We start from the raw sequence: 25,217 nt of genomic DNA, 5'->3' as shown, positions 1-25,217 counted from the left end.
TGGCTCTTTGTGATGACATCACTCCTCCCCAGAACTCCAGTCACAATAGCGTGTTCCCTCCCCCTGCAAAGAACCTAACCAGGTGTAGTGTCAGCCCCTGACTCTCCCACCCAGGTTCTCCCCAGTGGCCCTGGTTCAGACCTTCTGAAGTGTACCCATCTCCTACTTGCCCTCAAAGATCTTCGCTTTAGCTGCTATTCTGGTGCTGGAATCTGACCTCATTCATTCAGGCACAGCAGACTGACAGGTCAAGCCATGGAGCTCTGATTCAGTACTTTCTGGTTAATTCTGCTTTGAACCCTTCGTGTCTCTTTATTCATATTACGCCCTTTGCTTGTCTCAGTCTCCCATTCCATCTGTTCACTCACAAGCATCAGCAAACGGTCATCCCCGGTTCCCTCTCCTCCTCTGAGTCAGGTTTGCCAAAGCCAAGCTCAGGGCTGATAGATTTTGGGCTGCTCCTTCCAGGTCACTGCAGCATCTTCCACAACATCTTCTGAATCTTGCTCTACCTCTCATATGTCTGAACTGAGCCAATCGACAATCACTCAGTCACTTGCACACCATAAGCTTTGTTATTGAAAACCTGCATCTGCATCTGTGTTCTGGGATTCCTTCAGTACCTTTTGGGAACTGAACCTGAACGTGTCAGCCTTACCTCAGGACCATACAGATAAACTTGAAATATGCTATCCCAATAAATTTTATAGGGACGGGGGTCTCCTAAATAAATTAATTAGACTTTGATTAAACTATAAAGGTGTGATTTAGAGGTTTCCCCTTGTATGAAAAAGACCAGGTTCTTCCAAAATAGTGCAGCTCAAAGCTAAATGAAAGAGAAGCCTCAAGTGAACTTTATTTTTGTTTTCCTACTTACTTCACTTGACAACAGAGCTTATTGGTGCTCTGACCAAATGTTTGCAGGATTTCGCTGGTGTATTTCCTGTGACAGCCTGCAATTATAAAGTGATGATTCTAACAAAACACAATAGATATTCATTAAAAACTAGTTGCAGAATCAAGCCGAGTTTGGGTGTTACTGTAGAAATGGTGCAGATACCATATTTCCGTCTTGTCATGTCACGCTTGTATTTATTGGGTTTCCTTTACACACACATAAAGTCCTGTGCAGTAGCACATAAACAGTCTTTTCAGCTGAGAAGAATTCTTGAGTACCTGATGGCTCACAGCCCATATTTAGCAGACCTTTCCACCTGCACAGTCAGGTACAGCCTTCATGCTATTCTGATAATTTCTGTCTCCCATCATAGCTGTTTTGTATTCTGGCTTAATTCCCCGCCAAGCTCTGCTGCCTTAAATTCACATCTCTCCTTCCTCGCAGCTCATTAACTGAGCTCACGATTTTGCTACATTTCGGCTGAGCATAGCTGCAATCCGCCTGCTTCCAGCAGTATCCATCTTGCTCCTGCATTAATGATAGCTTTCACATGTGCTACACACAAATTGTTTACTACTCACATGATCTAGCACTCTACTCTGCAGTCAGCTGATTGCTGGCCTTTCAGGGACTCCAGAATGTGAATCTTGTTTTAATATTTTAGGTCTTTTTTCCCCTTTAAACTTTTAACCCAGCTGTTTTTCTCTTGTCCTGGATGATAAGATAATATAATATCACAATATTTATTCTTTAAATGTATCCCCCCTGCATAAGTCCTTCTATTTAATTTGGCCAACTGCATTATAAAAATACTATTTGTAATTTACTGCATTTTACAGTGTTTGGGATGCACTGCCACTGCATTACTTTCTCTTGTTTTACCTTTGAAGGATCAGTTTTCTATTTCAGTGCTCTGACTGTGCAAACTGTCTCTCACTTGAGCTGGATTTGAATGGAATTTGATCTGCACATTTCTAGTTGGCTGGGATCTACAGAATGAATGGGAACCAACCACCCTTTACAGAGCTTATTCCCGGATTGCCTGGTTGCTTTCATTTCAAAATGCAAATCCCCACCTGCTGCCATGGGAGCCGAGGGCATGTAAAGGAATGTGGGCAAAAGAAAAACAAGGGGATTAGAGTTCGGAGGCTGTCTGGGGATCCGGTGGTGAATGGATGACAATGGCAGGTCGGCCAGCTCTCCTTACTCAGAAGCAGCTCGGAGTGTCACCTCGCGGAGACACATGGGTTTGTAACAAGGGCTGCAGCAGCTAGAAGCCTCTTAGAAATGAGCGATGTCACTCGGGTTGTCGTCTGCTCTTACGATGCATTAAACCTTGACTTAAAGGTGCTGCCACTTTGGCAAAGCACCAAGCACCAACTGGAGCAGGTGCTGTATCTCATCCTTACCTGCAGAGATAGCCATAGAGATTTTCAGTTCATGTTCACAACTGTATATGACAGAACGGGAGAGCCTAACATGGGACAAATACTGTATGTTGCAGAAGTAAGGACAATCAAAGCAGGCAAGGTATTGTTCCAAACGCACATTGAATATAGGAGTAAGCTAAACAGTGCTATATATATCTTCTTAGACAGAAGCACCGGTACTGTATACTGTATCTTTTAATGAGCAGAAAAGTAGTTTACCTTCTGCATGTCCCTTTCTAAGGTGATGTGTCAGCCATCCACATCTTCATATCTTTAAGTGGCCACAATGGTAAAATCTGCTTTTTTTATTTTTATCTTGGTTGGTTTCTAAAGGGGCCCTTTGTTTGGTACGGGGACAGATATTTCTGAAACCAAGTGCAGTCTTGCCAGGTTGTTGCAAAGAACTTCAGTCACCTCACAGTGTTGGTGTACTTGACAGAAAGACCACGGCAGACTTCCAGCTATGCGTGACTGCTCGATAGCAAAGAAGCAGAACAATAAACGAGGAAAGTGCAAGACAGAAAGTTTGTGACACAAGCTGGGGGTAATTGGTTGGTCCATGACCCATTCACCATTCAATGACAACAAGGCTGCCGGACAATGGACTCCAATGATGCCTGAGTATTAGATTAGAGAGAGAGAGACATGAGAGGCAAGCTCACTCTTTTTTTTTTCCAATACATAAATAAAGCGCAAGGAGGTGTTTGATGACAGTAATTGCAAGACAGCAGTATTTACTGTTCACAATAAAAAGTAATGCCTGTCATTACAGGACTGGTTTATTAAGACCTATCCTGAAAAAGTGCTTAGATGTTCCAGCACTGGGCACAACCTGTTCCTGACCTCCATTAGTGCCCCGCCATGCAGTAAACATGTCCGGAGCGCCATTAGAATGGGGCAGCATGCCATGCAGTGTCTTAATTGCTCTCTCTGCAAAGTGCCCATTTTTGCAAGGAAAGCCAGATGGCTCAGGTTCACTGAATGTACAGTATGTCACTGCCCCTCCCAATGTCATGATCATAATCCCTCCTCTTAAGGGCGCTCCAGCTCTTTCTTATTTTTCTAATTACATACACCTGTCCCCAGTCCTGCCCCTCCTTATTTAAGCCGGGCACTCTCGCTACTCCCGGCTCTGCATTGGAAGACAGACGCCATTAGAAGACAGAAGCCTGCCTACCACCAAGTCGCCCTGCGTCCATGGCTTGAGGGCACAGGCATCCTATCAGCGTCCTGACCAGCTGAGTCCGGGGCTCAGAGTGCCTGGCCTCGTCATCCCGTTTTTATTCCCTGTCTCTGTACCGGATCCCATTCCAGCTTATAACTCTGTCTTGCTTTGTCTCGATTGGATCACCCGGATTTGGACTTTTGGACTTCACCCCAGGTTTCCCTCCTGGACTCCTTGGACTTGTTCACCCTTGCTACGCCCCCCGAGCACCAGATCACCATCGTCACGCCCCCCTGTCTGTCAGCCCCTCCTGATCCACATTGTCTCCGCCCCGTCATCCTTTTCCACTTACTTCCGGATTATACCATCTGCACAGGATCCAGAACTACGCTTCATGGGAGCCTGGACCAGCTCCCGTTACACACAATTCCTATTTGATAGGATTGTGAACCTTCTGCCTAGCTGGTACTTAGAGTAGGCTTGAGTCTTCACCCTGTGGAGGGTGAAGATGCTTACAGTAGTTATCATTCCTCTTCCTACTCCTTGTGCCTTTGTAGCTAGATCTCCAGTCTTCATCTGGTTAAAATAAAAGTTTAGTGAATTTTGGAGGGAGAAATCAATCTTTTTAACAGCAGTACTGTATATATATAATAAAATGCATGTCACTCTTAATATTTTAAGTAGAAAAACAATATGCTACTGTATATCAATGTGGGTCTTAACAGCGAGATGTAACAAAATATGGGGAAGAAATAAGTATTGTATAAGCTCTTCCAGTATTTTAATTTTTCATGTACTGTATATGGCAAAAACATTGTGCCAATAATAACATTTGATGGAGCTTTTGAATGCAATTTATTATACTATTATACATTTTAAAATGTTTTTTGTATTGCATCCATGAATATTTTCATTTTCTCACGCTAGATCTTTACAGTAATACTGTACATAAGCATTAATTTTGTTATTGTTTTTTATGTCATTTCACTCGTATTTGCTTGCTGTCCAAAAATGCATCCTCTAGATTTATAGACGCTTAAATAGAAATGCAATTAAACAGGACATTTCTGCAGACAGAAATGATCATTTTAATGATCATTCATGCAGTTTGAATCAGGAAAAGTAAATAGACCCTATCTAGTGGTCGACTACTGTGCAATCTTTTCATGTTTCATGGTGAAAAGAAAGAAAAAAATGTCTGGATCAGATTGTGGATGTGTGACACATTAACACTGAATTTGTCATTAGCATCTTCCCAGACACAGTGGACAGACACAGTAGGTGCGTTAGAGAAAGACAGTGACAGAGCCATGGAAAGGTTTTTAAGAGTCGAGCTCTGAATCTGTTGAGGCTGTTAAACTGAAAGAGGAGCTGATGCTCTTAGGGTGCCCCCCGTGATGTGTCGCACTGTGCTGGGAAGGCGTGTGCTGCCCATGCTTCAATCCTTTCCCTCTCTCCTGTGTTCTCTTGTTGGGCCCTGCAGGCTGCACTTCCTGGTCTTCCACACGGAGGAGTACCATGATGTTCTGCGGATCTGGGACGGGCCACCGGAGGGTGGGATCCTGCTGCGTGAGCTGAGCGGCTCCCTTCTTCCTCCCGACATACACAGCACCTTCAGCTCCGTCACCTTGCAGTTCAACACAGACTTTTTCACCAGCAAGCAAGGCTTTGCCCTGCAATTCTCAGGTACAGCCCTGACTTGGGTCTGTCCGTTGCACAGGGCCCGGAGGCTCAGTTCTTGATCCTAGTAGTTTTAGCAAGCTGGACAACAGAGGCAAGTCACTTTTTCATGTTTGGAATTGCACCAGTGCCTTCTAATGGGTTTTCCATTTTGCTGTATTTTTTACTGTATTTTTGTATTTTAACTTACTTCTATGAGAGATTGATGCTACTTAAAGCACCGCCCCTGAACATCATCGCCTGCTACAGTTGGTCTGCTTTCCCTGCATTCACCCCCTGCAAGCTCTCTCTCTCCCCGCAGTGCCTGGCTGCAGACACGGTAGTGGAGAGGGGGCTTTAGGAGGTGGGAGGCTGGGCTACACAGGATTGTTATTCAGGGCGACTCTGCAGCAGACTGCCCTGCACCAGCCCAGGGGAGGGGGAGACAGCTGGGGCTGCAGCTGTTCAGCTCTGAAGAGACTATTCCAGAACAGAGAGGATTCCTCAGCTCAAAGAGTTAGAGCAGTGCAGGCAGGCAGGGAGGCTGGAATCCCAGGGGGTTCCACACCAAGACAGAGGCTAGAGCAGGCCTTTCAGACTCCATCCACATGAATGCTGGCAAGCAAGGACACTGGTATGAAGATCCTGCCATCAGAGCAGTCTGAGATCCATTCAATGAGTATCGATTAAAAATAACCTCGCTTTTCAAAGATAAATCCACTTGAGGAGAATGGTTATTCAAACAGTACAGCTGACATCAGTGCAAAACCTAATTGCCTTGAAAAAGCACATTGGATAAAAAAGTAACTTTGCATTATACTTAATTGTGTTCTAAAGTATAAGCTACTATGCATCTTAATATTCCAGCATGCAACAAAAACAGCCTTCAGCCTGCAAACTCTACGAGTGCATAATAACTTCAACTACAAATCAAAACTTTCAAGAAGCCTCAGCTGCACACAGCTCATCTATGCCCTCTTGCATTTCTCAGCCTTCATTGAGAATGTTGCTGAACCTAGATCTTTTTGTGCATGTTCCTCTTAAACATCAAGATATTGATTTTGTTTTCCTGAGGTGAGGTCTTTCCCTGCCTTTTTGGCCACATCACCTCATGCTCGTGCATAAGTAGGTTCAGTGAGATAAATAAGAATCTGTGAGCGCAGGACTGAATTTATTCTCCCCTACACAATGGAGACCTGAGCATCTTTTATTGAATGTTGTAAATTCTAGAGTCTATTCCTCCAGACAGTGGTTTAGGCTGATATTAAATGGCAAAGCCCATTTATAAAGTCCATGTCCAATCCTTGGTGCCAGCTTTCACAGAGCAAGAAGCCTCAGGTAAGAAAAATGACAATGCTGATGACAGGGAGCTGCAATTTGTAGTTAGTACAGTACATAGGTTTTAGTATTGACTTAATTCAAGTGCTTGTCCTTTCTGCAGTGTGATGGTACTTTTGGGTATAGAAGATTGGTCAGTAATATCAAGCCATTGTGCAGATGGCTGCAAGGTGTGATGGTAGTGTTCTGTTACTGACAGTGTCCACAGCAACGTCCTGCAATGACCCCGGCACTCCAGCTAATGGGACACGCAGTGGAGACAGTCGGGAGCCGGGAGACCACGTGTTGTTCCAGTGTGATGCTGGCTATGTGCTACAGGGGGCACCCAAGATCACCTGTACGGAGATCGACAGTCGCTTCTTCTGGCAGCCAGACCCTCCTACCTGTACAGGTGCGATGACAGCGATGGGTCAACTAAAAACTTTCTTTCTTCCCTTCTCTTTCATTTCCACTACCAGTTTTCTTTCTGTTGCCTTGTCTTTCTTTCTGCATCTGTTATTCCTCTTCTGTCTTGTTCTTTTTTATCTTTATGTATTTTTGTCAGTCTCCTATGTTGATTTTTTCCCCTTTTTTCTCTCCCTTTCCTTTAACACAAGACATTGGGCCTTTTGGCCTACCAATCCATCAATTGTGGACAGGTCTGTCCTGTTCAGTAACTCCTAAATTAGCACTCGAATGGCTGGATTCTCTGATTGAATATGTACCATGGAATCAGTTGCCTTTGAAACAAAATCTGGAATGAGCTTCATTTTTCTTCCTTTTTTTCCCATGAGTCATATTGTACATATAGTAACCTAATAATTAAGATTTAGAGTGCCGATAATGAACCAAGTTCATATTACACACGGAGGGCAGAAGAGGCCAATAAAATGCAGAAGAGGTTTCATTTTCAGCACAGGAATCAATACGCTTCTGCTGTGCACTCATATTCAGGGGCCTGTAACATCTGCTTTATGTCTTTAAAGCCCACTGTTTCTTTGCTTGTCTGGCCCTGGGGCAGTAAGTGAAGGCATAGCGGCATTCATTCCACCCACACGAACTCCAGGAACAAGCTGTAAAATCCACTCTTGCTCTGAGGAAGTCCTGGCTCTGCACTGCTGAGAACTGCTGGAGACTGAAAATGTGGAGTCTGATAGATTGAAGGAAGAAGGAAAGGAATGAAGCCAGAGGGATCAGTTTAGGAACTGGTAACAAAGAGCAAAAATTACATAACCTTCACCGTAGCCCTCTCAAGCACATTTGCCGAAAGTGAATACAGTGTGTGAATTCCAAAGGAAAAGAAAGTTCTTTCTGAAGCAGTGTGGGCCTGGTGTTGGGTGTTCGTCTGAATCGTAAGTTCCCCGACAAAAGAAAGGGATGCACATCAGGACACATGTCGGCGCTCTGGCTCAGTCTCTCCAAGAACTATCAGCCTCTGGTGTTTCTACCATTTCCTTCTCCTGGAGGCTCTGTGCCTTAGGACAAGGAAAATACAAAAAGGAAGGATTATAGGGGCTAATGATATTATAGGGTAATATTTAATGTTTTCATTCAAGAGCAGAATAATGAGATTTTGGTGTATCATATCAGCAGAGAACTTTCTCAGAGGAGGAAGTGTCTATGAATGCCTCATAGTGTGCGGTTGTTCTGAGTGTCTACTCCTTGACTGCTTCACAGCTCCATGTGGTGGGAACCTGACGGGCCCAAGTGGGCTGATCCTCTCTCCCGAGTACCCGGAACCCTACCCACATGGCCATGAGTGTGACTGGACCGTCAGTGTGACCCCCGACTACGTCATCGCCCTGAACTTCATCCAGTAAGAGAAGCTTCCCAGGGACGTGCTCAACAACAACAATAGCAACAATAATAATGATAATAATAAGCCCAGAGTGGGATTTAGTCAAGACACTAGGGTTAACAGTTCTGTTCTTTGTGCCAGGGAAGCTATGCTCTGCAAAAATAGTCAGGACCTTGGATTATTGGCTCATTCAAGAGATTGTACTGCTAGAATTTGCTTGGAGGTCTCCCATTCCATTAATGACCAGTCACAGCTTGGCCTTTGAGATCAGATCAAACCATGCCACAGGGTGCTAACCCTGCTGTATATAGTCAGGCATCAATAGCACCTTTCCTTGTGTGTTTTGTCAGTTTCAGTCTGGAGCCCAGCTATGACTTCTTGCACATCTATGATGGCCCGGACTCACTCAGCCCCCTGGTGGGCAGTTTCTATGGCACAGAGGTTCCTGACCGCATTGAGAGCAGCTCCAACACACTGTTCCTGGCCTTCCGCAGTGATGCCTCCCTGAGCAGCAGTGGGTTTGTCCTCCAGTACACTGGTATGCACCTTTTCCCTATGTCTTCAGGTCTGCCCTTGCATAGCACTGCAAAGTTTAATAGAACATCAAACACACGCCAAAGGACAGGGCGATCAATGGATCCTTACCACAAGAAAATACGCTTGGCAATTAGAGCAAATGCCTGATTTGTTTTTCTTGAGCACCCATCAGCTTTCATCATAATGGAACAATTTGTGTGATTATGCTTTTCATTGGTTTGTCTGGTTCTGAACTAGAAAAATAAAAATACTTGATTGCTCAATTTTAGCACACAACACCCCATAAGCGAAAGGTTGACTTGTGACTCTGTGATTTAAACATTGCACATTATTCATTACAAGCTGCTGAATTCCATTTAATAATGATTGCATATCATTTTAAAACTTCAGAACATAGCTTAACAATGTGACAATGAAAGGCAGCAAAACCCTTTTACGTGTTCATTGATTGACAAATTGTTGGTTCACCACAATCGTACGCTTCCCTGCAGCTTGCAGGCTTTAAAGTTAAAAGATACTGCACGACACAAGCAGAGACTGGAGCTCATTTGTAAAACTACCAGCTGGTAAAAACTGAGAGATTGAGCTATAGAAGAGATTGATATATACAGGCAATGAACGGTACAACAGTACATTAACTTCCTTATTTAATCTGCTTTGTATCTGGAAATACATAAGGCAGCAGGGAATGTGAAGAGTACAGTTCAGTAAAGCCATATTACAAAAAACAGAATCACCTTTTATTTTCCAGAGCTATCAGTAAATAGTTGTTTTTTTTCTGAAACGATGGGCAGCAGTGGACGTTCAGATTTCTGTTGATCTGCATGCAATCTGAGCTTGTCTCTGCATTCGTGTGGCTCTGTTGCACCAGTCACATACAATCAGAGCAATCAGTCTCTGTCCACCTTGCCATTGCACCATGCACCTAGAGAAACTAATGGAAGGGTTTTAAAGTTGCCTGCCATCCAGGCAAGTTTATCCTGAGCCCAGCCAGCCTGACTGACCTTGTCTCGCTGTGGCTGGGACCTACCCTGGCAATATTTTTTATCATGTCTGTATGGCTTCCTGTAAATTGCAGAACCAAAATATGTTATTTCCATAGATTCTTTAAGAGATGTGCCTTTCTCTTGTCCTCAGTGGATGCTTTCAGTATTGATCCTAAGTGCCCATTTCTCATGTCTGTGTATGAGGCCAGGGTTCTCTGTGCATCACTATAAAACTATAAATAAGAACGTTACAGTGCCCAAAATGGCCGAGCAGAATGACAAAAGTTGTTTCTGCTCTCTCACCCTACTTGTCACAAATGATAGGAGGGAGCTACTGGATTCTGCACCTCAGCTAGAGGAAATCTAGGAATCACCTGAAGTTTCTAATCAAGCAGTTCTCTCGGTTGTTGTCCTCTGGTATTGATTAACAAAATGAAACATAACAGAACTGTTCCTCTGAACAATCTGTCTTTGCCATTTCTCAGACTTTGACTGATTGGAAGTTCTTGATTTCTTGAGCAACAGGGAGTATGGAGAGTTTTCTCCCCTCTGGGCTACCACAGACCTAATTACAGCAATATGGAGGTTCATGGCTCAGTACTTAAGACAAGAAACACTGCATAAACATTTTAAGCAAGCACAACAGACAGGCCAGATCCAATATTTTGTAATATACAGCAGTCTTAGTTTCACATTACCTTAAATCTGTTTTGTTGCTTTTGGAAATCAATTAGCTTGAAAACGAAGAGACTCTGTCATGGTGCACACAGTCCAGAGCCCAGATCCCACATTCACCAAGATGGCTTTCTGATTTGGTGAATGTCTCCTGCAGTGCAGAAAGCAGAATCTCATGAAAGCCCCCAGAGCCCTGTCTGCATTAAAGTCACACCCTATCCTGTCTGAATGGAGAGGCTTTTTTATTTGGGCTAAATACTGAACCTTTATCAATCCGTCTTAACCATTAGGCTGAGTGGGTGATCCTAACCTTGTTATCTTCATCAGTGAAACATATGGAGCGTTTTAATCTGGGAATTTAAAGAAAATGTATTCTTGCTTCATAGCAGTTTATAGTTGCTTTAATAACTATCTAATGATGTTATTTTGTTTCTCATTATTAATGTCAAGATTTAAGTGACTGGTGAGAGCTCCACTGCTCTGTTACTAATAACTATAGTTACTATTCAGAGAAGCAACAGAAAGTGCCTGCAGCTTTCACAGTCAATGTGATCTCTAAATCAGACTAGCAATATTTCTATACTGTTCCCTTACTAGTTTTAACTAGATTTCAATCTGGCTGTCCCTAATGGACATTAAAATTACTCAGAGTGGTCAAAGTACATATTTTGAAGCAGATGCATTCAACAGATTTATCCATTCTCTGATATTTTTCATTTGATTTCATTGTCCAGGCTATAGATTTGATTTGATTGACAACTCTCAGAGATGTTTAAGCTGGCACAAAAATTGTCTCCTCAAATGATGAGCTCAAAATATTTGATCCTTAGGAGTACAGAGCAGAACCATTGCTGACAACCTGTCAGCACCTACTGCCTAGTACCAGATGCCTGATTGTACAGTATGTTTTTCTCTGTCCAGAAAATCCCAGAGAGTCTTGTTTCGAGCCCGGGCCTGTACTCAATGGCACCCGTGTGGGGACAGACCTCAAACTGGGATCCACAGTCACCTTCTACTGCGACAGCGGCTACGTGATCGAGGGAGATTACACTCTCACCTGCATCATGGGGGCAGACGGGAAACCAAGCTGGAACAAGCCACGGCCCAAATGCATAGGTGGGGATTTTACTAAGAGGAAAAAATAGAATGGGGACTTCATATTCATATTGAAGTAATTAAGAGAAAGAATAAAGAATATACACCATATTCATATTTCCTTTCTCAATTTTTTTCGCCAAATGCCACCTGTATTAAGTTGACTATTTCCCTTTACATCTTAAGCCTTAATCGGGAGGCATGATGGTACAGGAGTTACCATTGCTGCCTCCCAGCGCTAGGGCCCCAGGTTCAATTCCCAAGCTCTGTGTGGAGTGTCTATGATCTCCCCAAGTTCACCCGGGTTTCCACCCATAGTCCAAAGTCATTCTGGTAGGTTAATTGGCCTCTGGGAAAACTGGCCCTAGTGAGAGTGTTTGCATGTCTGTGTTTGTGTCTGCCTGCCCTGCGATGGACTGGTGTCCCATCCAGGGTGTATCCTGCCTGGTGCTGGTTGCTTGCTGGGGTAGGCCCCGTCTCTCCCGTGACCCTGAATGGAGAGAAGCAATGGATGGGTCTTAAACTGGACCTTGTAAACCAACAGTAAAGCACCAAGACCCTCACACTCACAAAAGCTGTCACAGTCTGTATGCCTGAGGCACTAGGTGCTGTAGCTTCAAAAACATTTGACTCTACCCTCAACAAAAACTGCAGAACTTTTGTTGTGTGGCAACACGTCAATGTGCAGCTCCACTTGGAGTTTAAAAAACCTTCTGCCTCTCTCTCTAAAAAAGTTGGGTGTCTACCTGTTCCCCCGCATGAGAGAGATATGTTTTTTTTGCATTAAAAAAAGAAGAATTATAAAAGAGAATGTAAGACATGATGCATAAGAGAATGAAAGTCACAACAGAAGGACTGGGAGAAAAAAATGAAATAAATAAATTCAAATTATTATCCTTTTTCTTATGTTTTCCTGTCTCTCAGCTCCCTGTGGTGGACAGTACTCTGGTATGGAGGGGGTGGTGCTATCTCCAGGTTACCCTGGCAACTACAGCAGTGGGAGGAGCTGCCTGTATTCCATTGTGGTGCCCAAGGAGTATGGTGAGCCACTAGCACTGAGCCGCTGTATATCGCAGAGACTACAGCACTGCAGGAAGGCCTGCAGAGCCTAATCCATGCATTGTAGAATTGTTGGCAGTAGTGTAGGACCTCAATAGAATTTCTAATCAGCCACTTACCTCTGTATCTCAATGTATCCCAACATTTTAATACATTTTATTCTGTTTTATCCTCCTGTTCTCAGTGTAAAAGTGACACCTTTTGTAATGTTTTCCTAATAATGGAGATATTGTACAAAGCAAATTAAATCTACAGACATAAATTTGTATTTATATCCAAAATTGTGGATATAGGATGACTCTTGATTTATATTTTGATTGTTTCTTTTCTTCTTTTTTAAAATGGGCAGTTGTCTTTGGACAGTTTGCCTTTTTCCAGACTGCCCTGAATGATGTGGTAGAGGTGCATGATGGGCCTACCCAGCATTCCCGGCTTCTCAGCTCCCTGTCTGGATCACACACAGGTAAACACAGCTCTGTTTTTCTTTGTTTTGAAACCTGTGCCCTTAAAGCTCCCTTCTAAAAGAACCACTATGACTTTCATTGTGGTATAAGATGGTTTAACTGAAGCTGCACCACATTTGATTAATATACTGTAAAAACTTAATCAATTTTATTGCATATTGCCTTTCATTGGCTGTGATCCAAAAGCATAACCATCAGTCTTTAAGTGATAGCACTTCTGCATAGGCCACGTATCAGCTCAAACCATGTTGTGTTATTATAACATTGCAAAAAATGTACTGGAGGAGCAAGCAGACATTACCAAAAAGGCTTATAGCAAGGTAGTTGGTTACAAGTGGGACATGGGTGATTGTGGTGAAAAAAGTTATATCAGCTTGCTTGTAATGAAGATAACAGGTTCAACGAAGTCAGTGGTGTATTGGCAGTGAGTCTGTGATATTGTTATTCCGTACTTCAAAGGCAGAGCCATGCTTTGCTGGCAATTACCAATTTAGGGGACAGAAGTGGAAGTTGTTAGGGACCGTACCAGGGCCTGGGAAGGTCTGGAGTCACAGCAGCAGCAACAGAGCCCATATCCCAGTGAGAAGCACACAGCCAATTGGCACGATTGCTTCTAGCTATGTCTTTGAACCCTCCACTCAATTCCTAAGATGGCTTGCTTGACGACCCTCATCTGCAGCATGCATCTCAATCTCTGCCTCTCTCTTTGTCCTCCTAAGGTGAATCGCTCCCACTGGCGACTTCCAATCAGATCCTCATCAGATTCAATGCCAGAGGTCAAGCTACATCTCAGGGCTTTCACTTTGTGTACCAAGGTAGGTTGTGGCAGCAGGGATGAGAATGAAATTTTATAGCATCCATTGCAGTCACAGAGAATATCAGACACACTGAAATAATACAGAGCTGGCATGTGTTGAATGTGTGATGCACTCCATAAACAGAATGTCACAATCAATATTTTGCTGTTCGTGAACAAAAAGATTTGTTTTTAAAGTTTTGAATGTTATGTACTTTCGGCTGTGTTTCAGAACAGATGCTTAGCAAGGGATCTTACAGGATTTTAAAACTGTTACCTATTATTTGGTGAAAATCTTGTTTGCTTTGGATTTCAATTTTTCTATCGCCTACCTCTGAGGGTGAATTGGCCATCGCTGTGCGATTCTTAATTTATTTAATGTGATACAAGCGAACACAATTAGCAATGAAAAAACAAGGTCTTCAAACGTCAATTCCAAGAAGCAAAAGAAATAAAGTAAAATGAAGTGGGGATGTGCAGTTGCAGAGGAGTAGCTTGACAATGGGAACTGGCTGCTGAATTATTTAACCATAAAGAGCATTAAATTCATGTATGGGTAAATAACTTGCTATAAGCACAAATTGTATCACTTTTAGCTGCAGGCTTTCCTGTGGCTTCTTTTTCCATCACTCAGGGTTTAGTCAAAAGAAATGACTGAAACTCTAGGTTTATAGGTTTTGTTCCAGCTCCCCCAAAATCCCTGATTGCTGCATTTCCAAAGAAAAAAAGGTTTCATGACCAGCGCTCTGCCCTCTTCCCCTGCTCTCTGCTTTCGTATAATAATCAGTTCTGCATCTCCAGATGCTCCAGGGCCCCACGGACTGACCCATCCCCTCTCCCCTCTCGTTCCCCAGCCGTTCCTCGCACCAGCGCCACCCAGTGCAGCTCGGTTCCGGAGCCGCGCTATGGCAAGAGGGTGGGAAACAGCTTTGCGGTGGGGGCGGTGATCCTGTTTGAGTGTAATTCGGGCTACGCGCTGGAGGGAGCCCATGCCATCGAGTGCCTCACTGTCCCCGGGGCTCTGGCCCAGTGGAACAGCACCGTTCCCAGCTGCATAGGCACGTCAGCCAGGGTGCATGATCCAGCATCACCCGGATACATACAGGAATCATTTACCCATTCATTATCTGGACAGAGTATTCCACTATTTCCCATTCTCATACCAAGGAAACCCATAATCAAACTAATCACCCATTAATGTCCATGGTTTGCTAAGCCTGTACACCACATCAGCCCATTTTTAAAATCTCTATACTGTATATTAAGATGTAAGTACATAAAAATAAAAAAAAATATTAATAAAATAATATGTATTATTCATACAAATCAAACTTGCAAGCTTGCAGTTGTCTTAGATAAATGATGTTTTTTCAGTCACAATGTTATTTTCATTTTTCCTTTAGATTTCTTTGATTCTTAATTAGTGAGTGATACAGTATACTGCTCCAAGTGACTTGCAAGTCATTAAGTACAGAAGATTTAAAATCACATGCTGAAATATTGCAGTATTGAAGCTTTCAGATAAGGTAGACCTTTCAAAGGTTCAGACTACCATCACAGCTTCAGCTTTTTTTCTTCTTTGGTTCTTGTTATTTCTTTACTATCTGCAGCTTATTTTAATAGATGATTTGCATTCCATAACTTACCCTTTTAGCTTCAGATCTTTTCTGGTCATGTCTGTGAAGGTTGCAAAATTAGTAAAAATACTAAAAGTTTAAAAACGTGTAACTAAACATTTCAAAACATTCCTGATCCTCTAAACCTTCACAAATCATGTTCCTCTTATGCTGAGTTTCCTACATTTATTATAAGAACTGTTGAGGTCATTTAGGACCCCTGGAAACCTAACAAGCATCTGAGTGAAAGACAGATGTTCAGTCTAGTGATTACTGAGAACCACAAGGCCTGACAGATGCTGTAACTGGACGGGCTTAAGTTTTTCCACGTAGACCGACAGATGTTGTGGCTGGTCATCTCTCCATCCCACCAAACTAGGCAGATGCTTTGAAAACTATCAACTGCAGGGTTTAGCAAGCAGACAGACAGATGGTGGGAATAGATGCCTTACTTGTGTCTCTCACTTAGTGCCATGCGGAGGGAACTTGACCCAGCGGACTGGTACCATCCTGTCCCCAGGTTTCCCCGAGCCCTATCTGAACAGCCTGAACTGCGTGTGGAAGATCACTGTTCCTGAAGGATCTGGCATTCAGGTAAGATTAAATAATATAGAAGTGGGACTCCTACTATATGGCTCTATGAGCCTTCTGAGTGTTTTTTAACTGCAGGTTTCTGTATTTGACAACATTTGGTACTGGGTACACTGTGCTTGTCGTATTATTTTTAGTAACTGTTTATAAACTGAGAGTCATTGAGGTAAAATAGTTTTATACATATGTTGACATTTATTGACTTACTATTTTTTCTGTACTTTGTAGAGGAGCCTAGAGGCCAACAAATCTAAAATGGATCAAACACCATGCTTGTAACAGCTAAATAAATGAAAAGAGAAACCTGTTGACAGATCCATGACTTGTAAAACAGTAATACAGAATGCGGGCTCCTAAGCACTGCTGCCAGAAAGCTGGTATCTGCAGGATGCTGAAAGCACACTTCTCTCGACCTCATTTTGTCATTCATTTGTTACTTTCTAACTTCATGGCCTTCCAATGGGTTTCCATTTCATGTCCAACCTATATTAGTGTTTTTGCATTGTCTTGGTGAAAACGGGAGCACTGATGTGCTCCTATAGAGTTTTGAAAATGACAGGTTGGCTGGAATTAAATGACATGAAGTAAAATAACATTTCCACATTGATTTTCAAATTGCAAAAACTGTTTGTTCCAAGCAAAGCTCATCCCCTGGTTACATGAGGGAATGACTACAGTAGTTATCTAATGGACTTATGAGGAAATCCTCTGTAATATTGTGGCTGTATTATTGCATAGTCCAGCCCTCTGTGAAAGAGGCACTTCTCAGTAGAACAGGTTTCTTAGAATTACGTTTCCCTATAATGCTATAGAACATGAAGTGTGTTTTTCCTGGGGACAACAAACTAAGAACAAGCTTTTTAGTAATGTTCTGAAACAACTCTAAGTTTTCTTCTAACTCCAAAAAGAAAAACAATCTGGCTAAGTGATTATTGTTTCATGTAGTGAGCCATGAAATCATAGGGGATACATGCTGTTCAATAAAAACATGTATGAAGAACAGAAAGCACTGAGCCTAAAACTGGTCCCTGAGGAACCTCAGCATGGCCTGGCTTACATAACCGATGTCCCTTGAAATCTGCCTAGGAGAAAGAGGAATATCTGGCTTCCTCTGCTTTTTATGATCGCATTTATGAAATGAAACTCTGTAATCAAAGTGTCCCAGATGTCTCTTATTCTGAGTCATTAAGTGTGCCTGGTTTTGTAAGTCACAGACACTGCAACAGATGCAGTCCTTCTCCTTGAATGCTTATTTTGAAGGATTGCAAAGATTCACTTTCAAAAGCAATTTGTTCCAGAGGTACCACCATTATTTAAAAAAAATGCTAATGGCTAAAGTGAGAAAAAAAACAGCTGTAAAATGTTAAAATTTTAATTAAATATATCTGGTCTAGGTGTGAAAACTAGTTGATAATTATTCAATTACTAGCATTTACTGATTTTCTTTGGGTGTAAGAGACAATGCAAGCATCTCTCCTCTTCACTAGAGGTATCCCATCCTTTATAAGCCCATCCTACTTACGTATTCATTTTACATCTTCTAGACAATGTGGGCAGGTAATAAGAGGCAAACAAAAGTGGAAAGTACTGTAGCTTCTTTCAACAAATGAATGGATGAGATCATTGGCTCAATTAGCTACTAACTTCCAAATGGGCTTGATGGGCCAAAAGACCTCCCCCTGTTTTTTAACAGTTCTTAAGTTCTTATTCTTTTTTGGAAACTCAACTGAAAGCCACAGTGGTTTGTCTCTCCAATTTTGGCAATCCTTAATGAAAGATCAATCTTTGATCAGACTATGCCTGCCACTGGAAAGAGGAGAGGTTGCAAAGTAATAATTGCTTTGCTTCCAATCTATAACCATTTTGGAGGAGAAAGGTACATTTTGTGCTACCTTTAGCCTCACTCAAGAGAGCAGCCGAAGGCAGAGATAGATTATAAATAATGGGGAGAGTATAAGTGAGCACATCTGTGGCTGCCATGATAAGGTGCATGTCAGGATTGTCTAATCCTCTGCCAGCCCAGAATTAATGTTCTGCAGCTCTTCACTAGCTCCGTTTATATATTTATTCTTGTGTCAGTATTGCCCTCCAGGTAGAAACCGGCTCTTTAGATAGATGTGATCAGGCAGTGGGCAGTATAGCCTGACACTCAGATTTGCTAAAGCAATTTTTATGTTTTCGTGTCAATGTTGAAATTAAAGCTGTCCATAACACATTAATAAAGATAGTCTATATGATGATGATTTTGGTGTCGTAACATGATGGAGGAATTGACGTTATACCTTGCAGCGCAGACTGTTCTGTCTGAAAGCTTCCCATTAGAGGACAACAGGGATGAAAGTCATGGATTATAATATAAAATTTGTTATCTTGGATTTTAGCTCTTACCTCATTATAGTCTACAGTAATATGTACAATAAAAGTAGAATAAAGTGACATAAAACACAGTGTTAATAGAATAGTAAGGGACATGGTAGTGAACCATAGCAAAATATTCATTAAGACCAATAATACTTATGAAACCATGCAAATTCACTGTGGTAAGTAAAAGTACTACACAACTAAGACAACAGTGGCTTTCAACAGAACTAGTGGCATTAAGTAAGCATCCAAGAAAAAAACAAACATATCGGTGGGAAAAGACTAAAGGAAATAATGGAAAACATGTTTTGGAAGGCCAGTGACTACTCATCACTTTGTGAGTCTCCCTTGAGCAGTTTCTGAATTATTCATTCTACAGAGGGCTGCAGGAAATAAGGCACTGTGACTAAAACTGAACCATTGAAAGCAAAAACGATCAATGCAGTGTAACCATCCAATTTTGGATTTGTTTGAGGTTTAAAATATACAGTATTTATTATACAATTTTTTGTTGTGGATTTTTTGTTGTAGCCAGTAGTGTGTGTTGTACTGTTGGTGGTGAGGGTGGGATAAAAGCACTAGCTTTTCCTGCACTGTGTGATTTTAAAAGTACTTCAAAAGAGTTTTGTTTCTGGATGCATTAGAAGAACAAAATGGGATTAGCAGTTACTTTTCATTTAAGAAAAGGAATATGTGATATACCTGAAATAGCAACTAAACAGGAATAAAAAGGCAGAAAAAAAGAACTCCAGTGTTTAGTAATTAAATGAAAAGGGAACCGACTCACTTTTTCTTTATTAGTTCATATTGGTGGCATTTTAGCCTCAGCTATCATGTTTTACTATTATGTCATCCCATGGGCATCAGCTCTTGTTTTACCTTCCCAAGACATTGTTCAGAGATAAGTGTAAATTCACAGTCTGTCAGCACCAACAGTTTTGCTGCTAAATGCAGCCTTGGTATCTGACAACGATCTTGCAGAGCACAGAGATGTGGCTGGCAAAAGTGATGACACTGCTGAATGGCTGCCCACAACTCAGTGGAAGCATTCGCAGCCCTGTTGTCTGCAGCGTTCCCACTAATCCACGATGACCTGCAGGTGCTGGATTCAAACCTCTGACAATTCATTTTTTTCTCTGCACTGCAGATCCAGGTAATCAGCTTTGTGACAGAGCACAACTGGGATTCTCTCGAGGTGTTTGATGGAGGTGACAACACTGACACCTTGCTGGGCAGCTTCTCAGGTGAGACGTGCATCATGACCCAGTTATTGAGCTGACAGTTTAAGTAGCAAGCCACACTGCCAAAAGTCTTTCTTGTATGATGAAAAGTTATGGTGACTTTAGCTATCAATACACCTCTTTCTTAATTTCAGTACAATTAAATGTTATAGATATACAGGCCAAAATTAAGCAGATATGAATTTGCTGTAAATGAGCACATTTATTGTGTAAATATCAATTTATTTTATTTAAAAGAAATATATATTGGGTAAAATAAGAGTGCTGCATCTTTTAAAAAAGAACTGGTTAAGAGAAGAAATAATGACTTTATACAAGAACATCTCTTTTTCTTATTTTACCCATTTAAATAATAAATGTCATAAGAAAAAGCATCTGATATCTCAGATCATGAGCAGTTGCGAATGGTTCCAGCACAGAAGGAAAACAAAAAGTGAAAAATTAATGAGCATCCTTCAAAGCCTCAAGTATAGGACATACAGTATGTGGTGAAGCCTGCCCTGAAACCAAAAACAGACTCCTACATACTAACTTTTTTCCAGGTCATCTTAACTTATTGGTACTGTGTAGATATCTAATGCAAACTTGACAGAGAGTTGCATGTAAAATCCAATTGATTAAAGATGGGAAATCCTTTTTTGCTAATGGTAAAAGCTGCTTTGTCTGTCTGTGTGTCTTTCAGGTACCACAGTGCCAGCACTGCTGAACAGCACATCCAACCAGCTCTATCTTCACTTCTTTTCCGATATCAGTGTTTCTGCCGCTGGCTTCCACCTGGAATACAAAAGTAAGGCAGAGCGTTTTGGCTATTTGAATACTGGGGGGCCTGAATTACTATGTTTTTAGCTATTCTTCTGAACAGAGATCCCACAGGCCATTGCCACACAGGCATAGTTTGATAAATCATTCTTCTCTCCTAATACTCAATGTCTTTGTTGCTTGGCATTCTTCTTTTTTCTCTTCTTCGAACTCTGCTTCTTCTAAAAACATTCAGACCCAATCCTTTCCTCTTGTTTCACTTCCCTCTCTGCTCTTCCTGTGTCCTGCTCTCCCTCCCAGCGGTGTCCCTGACTAGCTGCCCAGAGCCTGTGATTCCCAGCAATGGTATGAAAGTAGGGGATCGATACCAGATGAACAACGTGGTGTCTTTCCATTGTGAACCTGGCTACATCCTCCAGGTGAGGAAATGAAAGATCTTAAGATTGCACAGCTGTTCCATTACCCTATCGCAAGTCAGTTATGCAATGGGAACCTTGAACCTTCTGGTTAATTAATTCCATATACATTCTCGTCTCTCCCACCCCTCTCTCTCTCTCTCAGCAGTGTAAACACAAAAGGAACTAAATAATTCATGTTTCTGTTTCAGGGCCGCTCTCACATCTCTTGTATGCCCGGAACGGTGCGCCGATGGAACTTTCCTCCTCCACTCTGCATCGGTAAAACATCCACCTTGTCTCATGCCTCATCAGTGAATGATTTAGCAGTCTTTTCAGAATGACAACAAATAAGTGTGTGTTCTTGCATGCATGAGAGAGTGCAAACAAAAACATTCATCTCATGCACCGACTTATATAAACTTTCTTGAGTTGTTTGTAGAGGGACTGATCTTTCTGATAAACATTAAACTCTTTCCAATTCAACCAGTGCCCAGTTAACGTTCCTCCTGGAAGACATTGATCGATTTTTGCCTTCAATATTAATGGCAGTGATTAAACCCCTGGCCCTCAGACACTTGATCTTTTTAATGCTATTCCATTGATTTAAGAATGTTTAGCTTTGCGTGCGCTACTGGTATTCCTTCACCACTGTTGAGGTCAAGACAATATTGTGAACGCATAAAACATGTAAAATGATCAATTAAAAAAACTGCACTCTGATTCTAACCAACAAATCTTTAAACAGATGCAATGGAAAATGTAAAGTCAATAAAATATTTTATTTATGGTGCACATAACTCCACACATCTATATAATGATGTATGTATTTGGAAAATCTGCACATGGCTTGACTTGTGATTGTAAAAATACTAGTATTTTCATTTAAGCTGTTAATGGTTCATATTCCGGTTATCGTTTCAAATTCTATGGCTGTACACTTGTGTTTTCATACTGTTCCTTCAAGAAAGATGAGAGCAGTGGAACTGCAACAGAAAACAGAACCTGCATGACAGTTTGCCTGCGTCTGATTTACACACCTAATGAGGAAAACCTACTCTCAGTTAATTGAGCTTGTCACCTGCTCCGATTTGTAAAAGTCTTCAAAGGATTGATGGCGCTTACAGGCATCAGCAGTTCCCTGATTAAAATTTCATAATCCAGCTCTTCTGTTTTATTGTTATAAATTGGGGTTTAACCCTTCTATGACATTGATATTTTTTTTCTGCACGAGTCATGAGTTTTCCCATTTAGGCACATCAGCAGTGTTGCCCAGGCATTGCAGAGGAAGGGAGTTTTCTTTAATTCTGAAAAATGAGAAATCAAACACTTCGGTTATACTTTATAACTCTGTAGTGGCACCTTAAGTGAAACCTCCTTTTGCTGAATTAAAATAGCATTTTTCTTCTTTCTGAAATTAAAAAAAAACACTTTAGACGTTTATCCTCCCAGACTTTGAGCATTAGTGACTTTGTATTGAAGGCAAGCCCAGTAGCATGAAGGTTGGTGGTTCAGGTGCAAGCTATGTCACCAAATCCATGCCCCCTCCCTTCTTCTCTCTTTTGTTTTGGCTCTACTGCAGCACCATGTGGTGGGGTCCGGGAGGAAATGGAAGGGATGATCTTGAGCCCAGGGTTCCCAGGAAACTACCCCAGCAACAGCGACTGCACCTGGAGGCTCTACCTGCCTGTGGGCTTTGGTAAGACGCTGTTTTCTGGAAGCTCTGAGAGACTGGTACAGTTAGTTGTCATTTGAGTTTATAGCATTGAAGGAAGATAGTTAACCACTGGGGTTTTAAAACTTCATTTAAAATTTTCACCTTTTGACCTGACTTTATTAAATAAGCTATTCTGTGTACTTTCACATGGCCTGATCATTTACCCCTGTCTTGCAGTAAACTTTGTGTTTTGAGTGGTTCTACCTAAAATGCAGTGTGGGGGTTCCTCCAAATTTAGCAATACATGTTTGCATCCAGGCTATGATTACTGTACCGTATTGAACAAGGGAAAGTAAGCTTCTCATAGTTTCACTACCCACTCACTAAAAACATGTTTAATCTTTATATAAGCATAGGAATTGCAGTCAAGCCTTGGATTTACACCAACCTCTTAAGCGCAACTCAAAATAAACCCACACAGTACAAAGGTCTGTAACATTGTGGTGTTACATAGACATCACTCCGTATGATAGGCTGTAGACATCACTCCTCAGGACTGCCAGGAGTGGGCCAGCCTTTTGGAGATGTGGGCTTAACTGTTATTTGTGGGCTGCATGAATTACACTGAAACTGGATATGCCGGAGTCTCACAACACATCCAGCCAACTACTTCAAAAGAATGGTCTCTTGACACAATGCATTTGAATGTTTCTGAGAAACCACGACCTTAATCAGGCTTGTTAGGCTTGGGCGGAGTGGTGGCTCTGTGGCTAAGGATCTGCGCCTGCGCCTGCGCCTGGAAGGTTGCCAGTTCAAATCCCGCAGCTGGCAGAGGAATCCTACTCCATTGGGCCCCTGAGCAAGGCCCTTAACCCCAACTGCTCCAGGGGTGCCGTACATTGGCTGCCCCTGCGCTCTGACCCCAAGCTTCTCTCCTTGTCTGTGTCTCATGGAGAAAAGCTAGGGTATGTGAAAAGACGAATTCCTAATGCAAGAAATTGTATAGGGCTAATAAAGAAACATTAACATTATCATTAGAGAGCTAGAGATGTGCTCAAACACATAACTGTGCCACTCATGTAACAGGAAGAACTTCCCAAGAACTCTTTAAGGATGATTAGATTTTCAGAGTGTGTCCTTCTTTTCCTGGTGCTGTGCAGGTGCCCACATACAATTCCTCAATTTCTCCACGGAGGCCAACCACGACTTCATTGAGATTCGCAATGGCCCCTTTGAAACCAGCTCGGTGATCGGTCGATTTAGTGGACAGGAGCTCCCCCCTTCCCTGCTGACCACCTCCCATGAGACCACGGTGTACTTCCGGAGTGACCACTCCCAGAACAAGCCCGGCTTCCGATTCGAGTACCAGGGTAAGGATAACACCACCTTCCAAGCAGTTGCTACTAACCGTGGCACGTTTATACCTCTTTTTATACCACAATGCTTAAACTGGCAGCAAGTGAGGGTCATGCTCTTTTACTGTTTCTATTTGGACAGAGTAAACGTGCACAGGCTACACGTAATGAAAACTTGGTAATTGGATAAATAACAGGAAAAAATTTGCATGAATCCATAATATGTTGGAGTCCCCGAAAAAATGTGCATTTGTATTAGTCCTACAGTCTAGATAAATTTATCATATGTATATATAGTTCATTTCATAACTCCAGACAGATTGCAGGCTGCTTTCTCCAGAATCAGCCATTTGGAAGAAAGCACAAAGCCATGTGTCACAGGCAACATTCTTTACAAAGTAAACCTGGCTTATTTAGTTTAATCTAAAAGGCTGGCCTTCTTTTTTCCAGACAGCACTTCTATTTTTCCCTTTTATCTATCTTAATAAACGTTAAAGGCAGAGTCACTTTTACCAGCCTCATCAGTTGAATCCCTTAGGTTCTGGCTGATTAATTCTGGTTTCACTGTCTCTCAAGGACTTTGAAAGCACATTGATAAAGGGCTGAAGGAAACCTTGAACACGTAGCATAGGGGGAGTGTACTGTTCATGCAGTAATTATGGATATCCCTGGCGGTACATCTGAAGTTGTTCACAAATGTGTCAGAAGTCAATGTCAGTACTTTAGCTTGGAATGTGGAAGGCTGTAGGGTAGTACTTACAGTAAATTACAGAAATTGTACTGGGCTCTTGATTACTTGATGATGTAACACTGGATTAATTTGCAATTAAATATCTACAATATTTTGTCCCTTGCTAGTCAATCTAAATTATTTATTTTTTTATCAGCTTACGAACTGCAGGAGTGTCCTGACCCAGAGCCCTTTCGACATGGCGTGGTGATAGGAGCTGGGTATAACGTGGGCCAGTCCATTTCCTTTGAATGCCACCCAGGGTACCAGCTTGTTGGGCATGCCATCCTAACCTGCCAGCACGGCACCAACCGCAACTGGGACCAGCCCTTTCCCAGATGCGAAGGTAAGAGCTGTCCTGAACCCCGATTCCTTTCCATGACCCAGGAAGGCCCAGTTCGTCAGGAATGCAGTGTTCGGCTGAGATCCCGACCTCATGTCTTGAAAAGCTGGTGATGTCAGAATGCCTTTCTAAGTGTATCTATTTCTTGAGCTGCAACTTTTTTAGAGCAGCAAAGCCACGTAAAAAGGATTAATAGAGCAATTAGGAGTCCACATAAGTGAAAAATGAGACACAATATATTTGTATTGAAGTACTGTTTTTTCAGTAATACCTATTGAGAGATACACAGC

The 25,217-nt window shown here is 42.1% G+C and overlaps 1 protein-coding gene across 1 annotated transcript in view; it reads left to right on the top strand.

Annotated features, from left to right (window-relative positions):
- Positions 1-25,217, top strand: part of csmd2 (CUB and Sushi multiple domains 2) — a 266,444-nt gene that overhangs the window by 195,847 nt on the left and 45,380 nt on the right. Inside the window, exons 26-42 of the mRNA XM_088932853.1 lie at positions 4,977-5,179; positions 6,690-6,881; positions 8,147-8,285; positions 8,618-8,805; positions 11,387-11,581; positions 12,485-12,601; positions 12,969-13,082; positions 13,803-13,898; positions 14,734-14,937; positions 15,965-16,089; positions 19,595-19,691; positions 20,371-20,475; positions 20,748-20,866; positions 21,055-21,124; positions 22,425-22,541; positions 23,660-23,869; positions 24,742-24,930. Coding sequence (XP_088788979.1) covers positions 4,977-5,179; positions 6,690-6,881; positions 8,147-8,285; positions 8,618-8,805; positions 11,387-11,581; positions 12,485-12,601; positions 12,969-13,082; positions 13,803-13,898; positions 14,734-14,937; positions 15,965-16,089; positions 19,595-19,691; positions 20,371-20,475; positions 20,748-20,866; positions 21,055-21,124; positions 22,425-22,541; positions 23,660-23,869; positions 24,742-24,930 — 2,480 coding nt within the window. The remainder of the gene's footprint in view (positions 1-4,976; positions 5,180-6,689; positions 6,882-8,146; positions 8,286-8,617; positions 8,806-11,386; positions 11,582-12,484; positions 12,602-12,968; positions 13,083-13,802; positions 13,899-14,733; positions 14,938-15,964; positions 16,090-19,594; positions 19,692-20,370; positions 20,476-20,747; positions 20,867-21,054; positions 21,125-22,424; positions 22,542-23,659; positions 23,870-24,741; positions 24,931-25,217) is intronic.

The sequence above is a fragment of the Atractosteus spatula genome, chromosome 14 (assembly GCF_055471065.1).
Source record: "Atractosteus spatula isolate fAtrSpa1 chromosome 14, fAtrSpa1.hap1, whole genome shotgun sequence".
NCBI lineage: Eukaryota > Metazoa > Chordata > Actinopteri > Semionotiformes > Lepisosteidae > Atractosteus > Atractosteus spatula.
This window is presented reverse-complemented; position numbering and strand designations above follow the sequence as displayed.